The sequence below is a fragment of the Equus przewalskii genome, chromosome 9 (genome assembly GCF_037783145.1).
Source record: "Equus przewalskii isolate Varuska chromosome 9, EquPr2, whole genome shotgun sequence".
NCBI classification, from domain to species: Eukaryota; Metazoa; Chordata; class Mammalia; order Perissodactyla; family Equidae; genus Equus; species Equus przewalskii.
In genome coordinates, this window is record NC_091839.1 from 57310597 (window position 1) to 57324920 (window position 14324).

Consider the following 14324-nt stretch of genomic DNA (forward strand, 5'->3'; position numbering starts at 1 on the left):
TCTGATGAGAGCACCCCTGTCTTGGCATCCTCACCTTTACCACTAGGGGGGCCCTTGCTGGGGTTCCTGGGGCACTTGGACCTCCTGCAGTCCAGGGCTGTCCTCTGCCACCTCCAGCCATGACTCTCAGCCTGGAAGGGACCAGAGAGGACATCTTGCTCCTACTGCTCTGGATTGTCAGAGTTCCCCCAACGGCCCTAACCACTGGACACCTGCACTTGTCACCAATGACGGGGAGATCACGACCCCCAAGCAGCCACTTCTGCTTGTGAATGGCTTTGACTATTCAAAGGTCTTTACAGTGTCACCTCCACCTGACTCCTGAGGGAACTATCTTCTGAGAGTTCCAGCTAGTTATTCAGCTGCCAAATTCTCTACCTGGGAGAGTAGTCCTTAAGTCCATGCTTCTCAAACTTTAATGTGTCTTCAAAACACCTGGGATCTGTTGTTAAGCTTATGGGAGGGCCACTGAGCTTTTGCCTTTCTCAGGTGATGACAATGCTCCTGACAAGAGTTTGAGTGGCAAGACCTCAGGTTTCATTAAATCTACCTTCAGGACCACAGAGTACAAACCCACGTGACCTGCTGTCATAAAGTGGAACAGAAAATCATGTCTTCCCCGAATCATCCATTTTTCAACTGCAAACATCATAGTTTATTTAATAGTTCCTTACGTGTCATGGCTTTGCATTTTCTTATCATGTCATGATCTATCTTCTGGAAGCACTCTAATGAGTGTTGGCAAACCCTCTAACTGTGTGGCACCCAGCCTAGAACACTCCAGCTTTGACTGAACGACCTTGGGACAGAGCAAGACCTGGTTCAAATGAGCTCACGGCTATAATCTTGTCTAGGAACGACCAAACAGGGTCCTATGGGTGGATATGGGGCCTAACATCAACAAAGACCTCCATTTCTTCCCTCTTATAAATATACTTGCCTTTTCTTGACACAATGGTGAGAAAGTGAGTGATAAACTAATTCCTCATCTAAAGTAATAATAATTTGATGGATTACCCTCTAAGGGAGCTTTGTCAAGTCAATGTCTTAATCTAAAGGCAAACTTCCTAATGTTATTTTAGGCCCCACGGCAGACCGGTGGGGAAGACATGTGGCAAGGGGGCCGCTCAGGGCATACATGCCATAGCTGCTTCCTCCACCCTCCCTGAGGCTCCCGGACACATCAAACATGCAGCTCTCAGTTCTGTCACACCCAGGACATGAGGAACAATTTCAATGTAGTTGGTTGATTTGGAGCAATTCATTTTTTCAAAGCAGCTGTGGGTTAGGGAAGGGCTCGCGAAGACAATGGAAGTCATTTTCTTCCAAAGCCAAGCCAACTAGGAAGGAAACCAGCTTTCAGGTAGAAATCCCTGCCTCAGTCAAGGGAAGAAGTGAGGCAGCTATACTACTCCAGGGAAAAGACTGGAACTTCATTCGGCATGGTGAGTTTGAAGGGGAGAGAATAAAGTGGAAACCAAGGCAAGAGTTTTCTCAGTGATCACTTAAGGAAAGCTGAAGGGGGCTCAGGACAGGATGTTAAAATGAGACTATTTTAGTTTCAGTTTTGGCTGAGGCTGCAAAATAAGACACCCCATACCAGAGTGAAGTGTGCAGATCTTGCAAAAAAGAGATGCTGGAAAGCTAGGTTTACACCTATAGATGACCACCACGTCCAGCCTGCAAGAGAAATTGTAGAAGCTGAGAAACAGGCTGCCTAGAAGATGAATTATGGAGACAGCTGTCCAGTGTGTTCCCAAGGGCGTCCATGTGGCCATGTGAATAGCTTGATATTGGTCCCTGGAGCTTGAGAGACACAATGGATTATTGTTTGATTCCTGTGAGAAATCTAAAATTCTGGCTGCTCTGATGGCAGAACCAAGGGAAGTGCCTGCAGGGATTGGCCTGCGCGCCCGGTTCGTTTAGGTAAAGGATGTGTGAGTGTTTCTCAGAGACCAGATGCAGGCCGTCAGAAGAGAGAGCTGAAGTGGGATCATCTTAGTTCCTTCTCAGAGGACTGTCTGGAGGCACAAAGGGGCCTCAGCAGAAAGAAGCTAGAGATTTACCCAAAGACGCCTTGAGGCTGTGGAAGGAATCCTAAGTGACCAGCCAGAGAAGAGTTACATTTGTCCGTGTCAACAAAAGTGCACATGAAAGATGGTAGAACACGAAAGGACCCATGTAAGAGCCCACAGGATGAAGAACCAGCTTTAAACACCTGCCAGAACCAGGGAGCATGATGCCAACTCACAGCAGGATTAGTCAAATAAAAATCCTCCTAACTCTGACCTCTCCTCCTTTCCCGACTCTGATCGTGAAGGATTCTAAATCATTCTTAGCTAGGTATGAGAGGGGACAAAAACACAAGGCTGGGTGGGGGTAGGGGTGGAGAGAAGCCGGTCATGCTCTCCTTTACTGCTGCAGGCAACTGGCCTGAGGTAAGTCTGAGCTGGGAATGGGGAGTAGTTATACCATTTTTTTTTCCTGAGGAAGATTAACCCTGAGCTAACATCTTGTGCCAATCTTCCTCTATTTTGTATGTAGGAGGCTGCCACAGCATGGCTTGGCAAGTGGTGTGATGTTGGCGCCTGGGATCCGAACCTGAGAACCCTGGGCCACTGAAGCAGAACACACAAACTTAACCACTACGCCACTGGGCTGGCCCCAGGGAGTAGTCATTCCTTTGAGTGTAATTTAAGCTTTGATTATCACTGATCTGGACATATGAATTATTGACTAGAGAATGTTTTGTTACCTGAAAGGAGCCAGAAAAGTCACAAGATTTGTCCTAAATTTCATCCATGGACAAGGAAGAAGTGGTCACAAAGGCTGCATTTAAAGGAAAATGGGAGACATGAATTATGTGGCTTTATGATTATGTCCCATGGGTCACGCTTGTTCAATGGAACAATGATTCAAGGGTTTGCCAAGTGAAATCAGACCATTCTGCTATTCTCGTTGCAAGATTCACTAGAAGATACCTTAGCTTTAGAACACGTCTCTGAGTCAACTGCGGTTTACAGGAGAGACCAGATTCACAGACTGTCAGACAAGAAGGAGCATTATACAGGAGCAACTCCAACCCCTCATTTAGGAAACTGAGGTCTGGAAAGATGAGAAAACTTTCCCAAACTCACATATATAGAGACATCAAAAAAAGCACAGAGGTATACAGCATCTGCTCACACAGACCGTATTTAATTTGGCACCTTGCTTTGTAAAGGCCAAATTCCTTCCTGTTTCCCAGGACTCAGAGAGGTTAAAGAAAAATTGCAGACAAGATTATTGACAGTATCGGAGAAAATCTACGCTAAGAATCTAAGTTTATCCTGCCCTGCTGTCTTCCTGAGCTTAAGACATAGCCGCTCTAATTATACGTGTCCTTGTGTTGAACGCTCTGAGCCTGTCCGTGAGCACACACCTGCAAACAGATCAGTTTCTCATTATTTGTAATGGTCACTCAGCACCTCCAGAACTTTCCTAAGCTTGGGTATTTGTCTTATTCCAAGACAGAGTCTCACACAGTGCTTGGAACAGAAGAGCGTCCATCAAATGTGTGCAGAATGATGTAATTTCTAGATTCCAGTTTCACTATCTGCGTGTTCTTTATATATCAACAACACTGCTTCTGGAGAAAGCAAACAGGCAACAGTTATGCTCATCCTTAGGAATCTGGAATCCAGAACCTGGAGTCAAGTTCAACTCTTTGCAAATCCGTAACTCAGGGCTGCCAAGTGGGGAAGGAGCACCTCCTGCTGGCGTCTAGCCCCTTGGGCAGACAAGGTTGCAACAAGTTTGCCCATGTGGCCTTGCTGCCCTTCCTGCCAGCCACTTTCCTATGCTGAGCTGTTCCGGGGCTGTTGGGACAAAAGGCGCTCAGCCCCTGGCTCACTTTCCAAGCTGTGATGAGAGAGAAACGATAACTCCTACTGGAAGACGTATTTGAGTCATGGCCCGGTCAAATTCCTGCCATAATAGACACCTTTTATGAACATGATAGGCACCTGAGGCCTCCAGGCAGGACCAGCATAATTGGTTCCTTAGCCCTAGTTTTTCTAGGATTTCTTAGTTCCTTAGTTTCATAGTCCGTCAACTACTCAACAATGATGAATAAGTGCCCAAAAGTCTTAATTAGAGGAGAGTGAGGAAAATCTCTCATTTATACGTGATGTGGTCTCAGTGTCTAAATTCTAATAACACAGGCCTGAAAGCTGTAATGTCGGCTCTCAGTAGCTGGAGCAAGCTCTTCCCACCACAGCCCGGGTGGGAATGGTCTAGGTATCCTTGGTCTTGGCGAGCCCTGACTGCTCCCCGGGCACCCAGAGAGGCAGGCCAAGGGCCTCCAGCAGCTGAGCTCCCAGGAACTGTGGTGGCTCCCTCAGCAGCAGCTTCACCTGCCCGGGGAGGGCAGGGACACCTGGGACCACCTGCAGGCGTGGGAAGACAGACAGACAAACCCTACCTGGCTCCATCCTGCCTTCCTTGGTCTCCTGGGCTTCCTCGGAGGCACTGGAGCCCCTGGGGAAGGGCTGGTGGCTGAAGAGGTCATCACACAGAAGGCTTCGGCACAGCTTGGTGAGGAAGCGGAGGACATACCCGATGCTATTCACCACGGGCAGACTCCGCAGGTGCTGTTTCCCATCAAAGGATGCCGAGACTGGAAAACCACAGACAGCAACTCAGAGCAGGGCACTGGAGAGAGCCACAGTCCGTCAGCCCCAGGAAGGAGGTTTCTGTTTGTTCACCTTTGTTTTGTTTTTCCCTAGGCTTTATTTGGATCTCACCTATTTTTTCACTAATGTCCTGTTTCTGTTCCAGTATCTCCTCTCAGAGACTGCATTGGCTTTAGCTGTCATGTCTCCTTAGTCTCCTCTGGGTTGTGACTGTTTCTTAGTCTTTCCTTGTTTTTCATGACCTTGACAGTTTTGAAGAGTACTTGTCAGGAATTTTGAAAAACGTCCCTCACTTTGGGTTTGTCTGATTTTTTTCTCATGCTTTGACAGGGATTCTAGGTTTTTTGGGAGGCAGACCACAGAGGTGAAGTGCCCTTCTCATCGTATCACATAACAGGTACATGATATCCATGTGACATCACTGGAAGATCTTTGGCCAAGATTGCGTTTGCTACATTTCTCCTCTGATTTCTCCATATTCTACTCCCTGGAAATAAATCACAAGGTACGGTCCACGCTCGAGGACAGTGGAGGGATTAAGCTTCACCTCCTGGAGATGGGAGAGTCTATATCATTTGGAATTCTTCTACGAGGAAGAACGGCCCATTCTCCTCCGTTTCTTTCTTCCTTTCTTTGATCATTTATTGATATCAGTACAGACTCAATATGTTTTTTTTGTACTGTGGGGTATCCAATAAGATCTTACTTATTTTGTTGCTCAAATTTTTCCAGCTTTTGCCTTTGGGGGCTTTCAGGTTGACTCCTGTGTCCCTATGACATGCCCCCAATTTTTTTCTTTTTAGCAACTCTTTGGTTACCGACACTTTAAGATACTCCAGCTTCATCTTGTATTTTCCTTGCCCCATCTCCAAAATCAGCCATTTGCCCAACAGCCCTGGTTCCTTTTATTGAAGAGTGATATTAAGAAACCAAGATTTGGGCACTGGATGTGCTCATTGCTACTGGGGTGTCAGTAGTTCTGGGCCCTTTCAGTGGAGAGAGCTAAGAAATGTATGTATGTATACTATCTCATTATAATTATTTCTCTATCTAGATCGATCTCTTTAAAATTAGATAGATCGATCTAGATCTATAGATATATTCAAATAAATCTGATTGTGTTCCGAGTTCTCCAACTCTAACCCAGCCTCACAGAGTCCAGGGTTCATTCTAGCTTTCTGAGGAAGAGTCTTTATAGAAGAACAAAAATATCTCCACAGTGATGCTGTCAAACTCGATTTCTATAGGGTGACCCGAATTTAGAAGAAACACCAGTTTCTTCCAGCATGTTCCCTTCTATAATCCTCCTCACAGCCCTCTCTCGGCCCCTGAAGCTTACACACCTGCTCCGGTGTGAAGAACACACGAGGAGATCCCAAACAGGACATTCTGCTCCCACCTAGGCCTCTGCCTCATGGCGGCCACACCCAGGCGGCAGATGGTTTTTTTTACACTGTATCTCCCAAAGGCTAGCACATGGCAGGGGCTGGGGCAGGGGTGACCAGAGCTAGTTTTGATTTCAGAACTAAAAAAAGACAACACCCATTTGAATTAGGAATTGAAAGAATCCACTTTTGCGTAGCTCTTTAGAGTTTGGCAAGAGCTTTCCTAGCTATCCCCTCATTTAGGCCTCATGACCATTCTGCGAGGACAGTAGGCAAACAGTTACAACCCCATATGACAGATGAGGAAACTAAGAAGAGGGCCTGGAGTGGTTTCTCCAGCTCATATGGCCTCTCTGTGGCACTTGCCCGTTGTTTTAATACTCCAAGTGACTCTGATTGGGAGAGTCAGCAAAGAGCTGCCGAGATGCTCACTAAATGGGTCCCTTTGGCCACTCAGACACTCTGGAAATTCCCTCTTAGTGTGGGCCCTGCTGCTTGCCTCCAATACCTTAAAAACTAGGTGTGATGGAGACTGAACCCACAGCAGGAGGGTCTGGGGCATCAGGCGTCCCATAAATCATTGTGCACACATTCCAGGAGGTGCCCGGAGGATGACAGAAGTGGGAAAAGTCCACTTCCTGAAGGCAGACATGGAGTTTGCGAGATCATAAAGTCCACCCCTCTGGGAGGGTGTGGCTGAGGCCAGGCACCCCAACAGATGTGCTGGGAATGGGTTCTGGGGTGCTGTGGTACTGTTTCCCTCAGCCCTTGGGGTGGCCCAAGGCCCAGCCATGGCAGTTTGGTTCCTCTAGCCAGTGGTGCCAGCACCAACGTCATCGTTTGCTATGCCCTGTGCCTTGGGAATGTATGGAAAGCGGTGCCCTAAGATCAGGTTCCAGGTGGAGAGTGGGAGAGTCTGCTTCTCCTCGAGTCCCTCCCTAAACACCTTGCTACCACCACAGCCTTGCTGAGCTTCCGTATCAGTGTTAGCAACATGGAAGCCACATTGCCACCTTGCAACCTCAAGGAGGCACGAGGAGTCCCCTCAGTGCCACTGCATTCTCCAAGACAGTGAGGCCAAGCGCTCAGCTCTGGCCTTCCTGGGAATCCCTCAGCCAAGGGAAACTTGGCAGGGCCCCGCCCAGTCTTGTGTTGGTGCCAAGCACTGCAGAACGTCCTCCCCAGGGCTGAGGCCCCTGAGGTCACAGAAGGGCTGAGCAAGAGAGCAGGGAAAATGGGGTCAGCTCTCCCTGCTTAGGGGGCAGGGCCATAAAGCATTCAGTTAGATGGGATTCGCTCAAGAGAGTGGGCACACATTGCAGGAGGGGCTTTCTCTTATTGCCAGGTCTGTGTCTTGAGCCGTGTTATTTAGCAAGGAAAAGGAGAAGGTCTTTACCTCTGAGGGTAGCCCAGGACGGAGAACAAGGTTTCAGACAGAAAACAGGAGAAGAATGGCCACGGGGCTCTCAGAGGGCCGGAAACAGGACTCTCCTCCTGGCCTCTCTTGATGCATCGCTTCTTCCTCCTGTCTCTGTTCGCATCTGCTAAAGTCTCTTCAAAGTCACCCTGGGTCAGACATATGCCCCTTGGCCTTGCCAAGTTCTATTTTAATCAGTTACCAGCAAGTCAGACCCAGCTTCACGCTCACAGGGAGCTCCAGAAGGTGGGCTGAATCAATCAGAGCTGGGGAAGCCGTGTTGGATAACCTCCCCACCCCTAAGCCCTGGGCATCCGGAGTGAAATAAAATGCCCCTGCTTTAGCTCTTCAGGACACAGCTGCATTAGAGGCACCTCTCCTCTGAGGTTCTCATAGCCGGCCAGCAGGGGCACCAGTGCTGCACCGCCCCAGGGCTGGGGAAACTTCTCCCATGCCCATGTCCATGATGCTGCACCAGAGAAGACACCAGGCGGTCCCTTTGAGTCATGACATCTTGCAAAGGCCCGGTGCTCCAGGGCTTAAGGGCAGGTGGTGACCCCCATTGTGTAGAGAGTCTGGGGTATCACAGAACGAGCCTCTGCAGGCAAACACTTGAAAAGGACAGAGCTCCCGGCTCTGCCTTTCACTTGTGCTGACAACTTCCACTCCCTCTGGAAGCTGTTGGGTTGGGGCTGAAACTGGAGGAGGGCAGTGACGATGGGAGAAGAGATTAACCCTGAAGCCTCTTGTGAGACGCGGTTGGGCCCATGAGCTCTCCCCACTGCCCTGCATGGTGATAAGTGCTGTGAAAAAGGAATGAAGCAGAGTGAGGGAGAACAGATAGTGACTAGGGCTGATATTCAGACCCCGTGGCCAGGAAAGGACTCTCCGATAATGTGGCATTTGAGTAGAAAGCTGAAGGAAGTCCAAGAGCAAGTCACATGGACAGCTGGGGGAAGATCATTCCAGAAAGGGAGAACAGCACGTGCAAAGGCCCTCAGGCAGGAGTGTGGCTGGAGGATACAGGAAAAGCAAGGAGGCCAGCACGGCCAGAGCAGAGCGGGGAACTCCAGAGAAGGGGCCAGGAGATCAAAGAGGTAGCCAGAGCCAGGTCACATGGGGCCTGTGGGCTCTTGTAAACATGTGGGCTTTTTCTCAGAGCGACATGGGAGCCACTGAGAGTTTAGGGCAGAGAAGGAGCATGATCTGACTTAGATTTTTAAAAAACCAGAGTGGCTGCTGGGTGGTGAGAGGTGGCTAGATTCTGGATGTATTTTGAAGTTAGAGCAGTAGGATTTACTGATGGGTTGGAGGTCGGACGTGGGAGAAAGAGAAGAGTTAAGAGTAAGGATTCAGAGGTCCAGTCTTCTTGTCCAGGTCTGGGAGAATCTTCTCCTCGAGCCCTGAGAGAGGCCTTCAGCACACAGGCTTATTTAAGGCCCCTGGAGCCCAGCAGCTGGAGGATGGACCCTGGCCACACCACTGTCCCCCAAGCCTGAAGATGGCACTTTCCTCTTCAGCATCAAATGATTTGGTTATGTCAGTTATGAAGATTGTACTTTTCCAATTTTAATCCATTAATATTAAAACCTATATTATTGCTTTTTAAAACATTAATAAAAACTTGTACTGTGAGATGATCTTAAACTCATAATTCATAAGGAAGATTTGCCTATAGTTTTCTTTTATTTTTTATGTCAGGCATTGAGGTGTAATTTATAAACAATAAAATTTACTCTTTATGGGGTGTTGGGTTTATGAGTTTTGACAAATGTACACAGTCACGAAACCACAATCAAAATACAGAAACCACAGCCCTCCTCGTACAACCCGCCCCAGGGCCTTACCTGACACCATCTCACCACCATAGCCCTGCTTGACCAGGGAGAAGACCAGCTTCTGCTGGTGGGCGCAGTCGATGCACGCTTGCACGGCCTGCTGCAGGACTGCCGATGGCCTCTCGGGCCCGAAGTGCTCAGGGAGCTGCTGCACCTTCCTCCTCTCCAGGTACGGCCCTGCGTCGGCTTGCTTGTTGATGTAGAGGCAGACTGTGGAAGCAGAAACCCACAGAGCCCTCAGTATCGGGCACCCATCAGGCCAGGGGGCTGCTCCTGTGTGCACGGGGGATGCCTCAGCCACGCCCCCTCGACCCCGGCCTTGGAAAGCTAAAAAGGCCACAAATGGGACCAATTCTTCCTAATTTAGGAAGTAAAAGAGGCCAAAGAGCCAATTACCTCGAACTGCCAGGGCTTGCTCTCAAGAGAGGCTCCCGGTCAGGAACAGATGGACAAGAGGGTCCTCTCTGATCCTCAAATCTGAATCGTAGACATTATGGAGGCCCATGTGGGCCATGTGTATAAATGTATGTCCATGCTGGGCATGCACACATACAAAATCCTCCCTCCTCCTTCAAAGGAGCTATCGAGCTACACAAAATATTGTCTATCTTGATCACACATTGTGTATCTCGATCAGACGATGCTGATTACTCCAAGGAGTATATATTCAATGAAATTCTGAAAACAGCGCTATTTACAATCTCAGAGATAACAAGCACTCAGCTGCCCATTTAGTTGAGCCCAACCAATGGTCCCCACACTTTCAAAGTAATATCCCCCATCGGTAAAACATTTTTGAGCACGCACCCCAAAATGTGTTTATTTATAGGTTATATGCATTCTTAACTATATTAATGTATTGCATACATTTTAAAATGTAACCAAAAAATATAAAGTTTTAAAGGATAAGATAAAAATAAATATCAGTGGTAGGTGATGTTTTCTTCTGTACACTAACGGTTGCTCTTATGTCTTCCCCACCCCCACCCGGGGTATGAGCATCTTACCTTGGGGGCCACTAGTCCGAAGGAGTGTTGAAGAGGGACTGTAAGAGGAGACCAACAGCACTTTGGAAGGATTAAATAGTAATGGCAAAGGTGAAGAAAATTAGTTTTTATTGAGCATCTACTACATTCCAGGCACTTTATGTACTTTATCTTGTTCGATTCTCAAGACAAGCCTGGGAATTATTACTTCCTTTACTAATGAAGAAACCGAGGCTTAAAGTGGTTAGATGGATGCTCATAAAGTCTGTAATTAGTGATGCAACAGTGATTTGGACTCAAGTCTTTCTGATGTCAAGGCCTGTGCTCTTTTCACTCATGCCAGACAACTGAGGAAAATCTAATTAATAAGGGACCTTCACGCCAGGCACTGTGCTGGCCTACAGAGAAAATGGCGAACCAAATCTACATGGTCTCTGGCTTCTCAGAGCTTAGGGCCCTGGAGGGGAGGCAGACACACTCAGAGAATCACAGGAAGTGATACGGGACCGTGGCTGCGAGAAACACTAGGGAGGTGCTGGGAGAGCCCATCTTGGGAACCCTGGCAGGAGAGCCAGTGAAGGTTTTCTGCAGGGAGGGAGGACTGAGCTAAGACACAAGGGAGGATGGGGGTGAGCAGAGGGGTGATCATTCCAGATGGAGGGAAGAGAATGTGCTAAGATCCTGTGGTGGGCCCTAGGGACTGAGAGGAGAGCAGCGAGCTGCAGGGCCTCGTTGGCTGTATTAACAAGTTTGGTCTTTACCTAAGAGCAATGAGAGGGGACTGAAGGGGTTTAAGTGGGACGACAGTAGGGGGTTGTTTGTGATGAAGGAGGACCATGTGCATGTGTGTGTGCGTGCACGTGTGTGCATGTGTGAGAGAGAGAGAGACATCACCCGATTGCTGTTACTCTTATGAGGGAACTGTTGGCTGGTGGACGCCCCATGAGAGGGACTGGGCTGAGCTCGACTCTGACTGGATTGGAGGGCGCCAGGTGGGATTAAGGGAGATTAGGATCCTTAGGAGATCTGGAAGTCAAACACAGTGGTGGAAACTCTTCAAGGTGAGCAGGCTCTCTATTGGTGTAGAGGAAAGCTGGCTCTGACAAGAAAAATCTAGGCTACCAACCACTCTTTCTAGTCCTACCCCAAAGCAACCAGCTGAACCTAAGATGCATTGAAAACCAAGTTTCATATAATCCAAGCTGTGAGACACCTACACTCATGTTCTCAGAGGATTTCGTCATCCTATCCGCTGTCCAGCTAACACACTAAATCCTTCATCTGAGCTATCACAGTGGCAGCTCTTTAGTTCACAAAGTGATGCTAGATGATGGGCAGGCCATCACAGCCCTGGAGTTCATTGCTTGACCTACCTGTAAGAGCCTGTGGGGCCCCCAAGCTGGGTATGGTGGCTGCATCCTGAGGGATGGAGCTGAGGTCGGGCTCCGGCGTACTCCGTGGAGGGGAGAGGGCTAAAGGAGTCATGAGAACCCGAGACTTGAGCTGCAAGAGAGAGCCCATTTGGTCAATGAAAATCTGGAAATGTTCTCTACACCTCCCCATCTTTCCTGCATGTCAGTTAACCACTGCTACTCTATCCTGCTTCCACACCTTTCTATTGGGCAGCTTTGGAGGCTGAACTTCAGATTCAAGTTCATGATCAAGGTTCATGTTTGGGGTCATACTCAGAGGTCAGGTCTGCACCCCACCCTTACAGTGGAGCCACCCAGGAAATGACTGTCAGGCAGTGGGTGTTGGAGCACATAGAGGTGGGAAGAGGTGAAGACTGCAAGCCCTCAGCGTCAGGATGCAGGATAGGGGTCAATTTCCAGCCTGAGCCCCTGTGCTCCCTAGAATCCTGTGGACAGGGCTTTCCCCACAGCCACCCAGAGTCTGACCCCGAAGCTCTCCTCATTCTCTGAGCTTTCTGCTTGCAAAGATCACTGGATCCTGCTGGAAAAGAGCTCAGGGGCCATTCCTCCAGGGGCTGACATACTGTTTAGTGTTTATTTTCTATGTGGAGATTGTCAAAGGCAGCCTGAGTGTGGACATGATTGTCTGGTAAAAAGAAGCAGCCACCTTGAAGGTCTCACTTGAAATAATTAGTGAGGGGCTGAAAATTGCTGTGATGGAATAAGGTGGAGACAACTGGTTGATGATGTCAACACCAACAAGTCATTCTCCATACCAAGGTTTGACAGACAAGTTTCTAATCTTAGCTCTCCACCCCAAAATAATGAATAAATGAATTACTCCACCTCTTCACCACTGACCTTCGTCTGGACCCCACTCTAGACCAATTAAGCCAATCTCTGGGGGTAGGACCAAGGCATCAGTTTCTAAAGATATTCAGATGATTCCAATACACAGTTGATGTTGAGGACCACTGCTCAACAACAGTGCTTTTCAACTTTAAGTTGCAATCAATCACCCTGGGCGTCTCATTAAAATGCAAATTCTGATCTGGGGGTCTGGGATGGGGCCTGAGATTCTGCATTTATAGCAAGCTCCCAGGTGGTACTGATGCTGCTGGTCCATGGACCACACTTTGAGTAGCAAGGATGTCGGTTCTGTTGTTAATATACTTGCAGTCCCCATCCATATCCTAACTTGCTTTCACGGTTTTCAGGATAGAATAATAACAATAGTCACAGAGAAGTAGTATTCCTACTGCTGGTTATCCAAACATTCTACATTCATTCATTCATTCATTCAACAAATATGTATTGAGAGCCCATTGCAGGGCAGACACCCTTCTAGCTGCTGGGATACAACAGGGAACAAAGCAGACAAACATCTTTGGCCTCGTGGAACTGACATTCTATTGGGTGGAAGCATACAATAAACAGAATAAATAAGTAAATGATGTAGAATGTTATAAGGTGATAAGAGAGCTGAGGGTGAAAATAGAGAAAGGGCAAGGGAAGCACAATTGAGGAGTTGTACTTTAGGTTGAAATTTTAAAATAGGATGGTTAGGGCATTTCTTGGGTGACATTGCACAAAGATTTGAAGGAGGTGTGAGAGCAAGTCATACCAGTGTCTATGGAAGAATATTCCAGTGAATGAGAATATCAAGTGCAAAGGTCCTGCGGCAGGAGCATGCCTGGAGTGTTTGTGCAACCGTCGGGAGCCCAGACTGAGACTGGAGAAGTAATAAAGCCACAGGGCTTTGCAGGACACTGTAAGTTCTTGACTTTTACTCTGAGCTCTTTTGACCAGAGAAATTACAGGATATGACTGATATTTTAAGAATCTTTCTGTTGGGAAACATTCTTAACTGTTGTGTTGAGAAGAGTTAGAAGGAGCAGAAGTGGGAGAAACACTAATCTAGAGGAGATAAGAGATGATGCTAGGTTGGATCATGGTGATAGAGTGGAGGTGATGAGAAGCAGACCGGTTATGGACAGATCTTGAAGGTGAAACCTGCAGGACTTACTGACACACTGGATGTGATGGGTGAGAGAAAGAAAGAAGTCAAAGATGACTCCAAGGGTTTGGGCTAGGAAGGCTGCAAGTGGATAAGGCTTTTTTGAGGAGGCAGTGAAGAGGGGTAGGGAAGACGAGGGGTTAGTTTGGGACATGTCAAGTTTAAGATGCCTATTAGACATCCAAGTGGAGATGTTAAGTAGGCAGGTGCATATAGTAGAGTATGGAGTTCTGGGGTAAAGTGTAAATGGAGATATAAATTTGGGAATCATCAATATAGAGTTGATATTTAAGGCCATGATAATGGATGTGATCATCAGAGAAATGAGTGTAGATGGAGAAGAAAAGGATCCAAGCACTGAGCCTGTCAAGACTCCAATTGAAGAGACTGGAGAGATGAGGAGGAACCAGCAGAAGAAACCAGGAAAGAACATCCAGTGAGGTAGAAAGAAAACCGGGAGAGTGTGGCATCGCGGGAGCCAAAGGGAGAAAGAGTTTCAAGGAGGAGAGAGTGATCGGCCATGTCAAATGCTCTGCTCAGACAAGTAAGACTAGAAGCGGCCATTATATTTAGTCTCCTTTCAACAAGAGAGGTTG

General features: G+C 47.9%; 1 protein-coding gene across 11 annotated transcripts in view; it reads right to left on the reverse strand.

The window, feature by feature from the left end:
* The window catches only part of SCML4 (Scm polycomb group protein like 4), a 113008-nt gene that overhangs the window by 32460 nt on the left and 66224 nt on the right, over window positions 1-14324 (reverse strand). For all 11 annotated transcript variants that reach the window (XR_544968.2, XM_070559188.1, XM_008520711.2 and 8 more), the window contains 3 exons: window positions 11673-11802; window positions 9323-9523; window positions 4463-4657 (listed from right to left, as the gene is read on the reverse strand). Coding sequence is in view for 10 of the 11 variants with exons in the window: in XM_070559188.1 (XP_070415289.1) it covers window positions 4463-4657; window positions 9323-9523; window positions 11673-11802 (526 nt within the window). In the remaining variant the exon portion in view is untranslated. The remainder of the gene's footprint in view (window positions 1-4462; window positions 4658-9322; window positions 9524-11672; window positions 11803-14324) is intronic.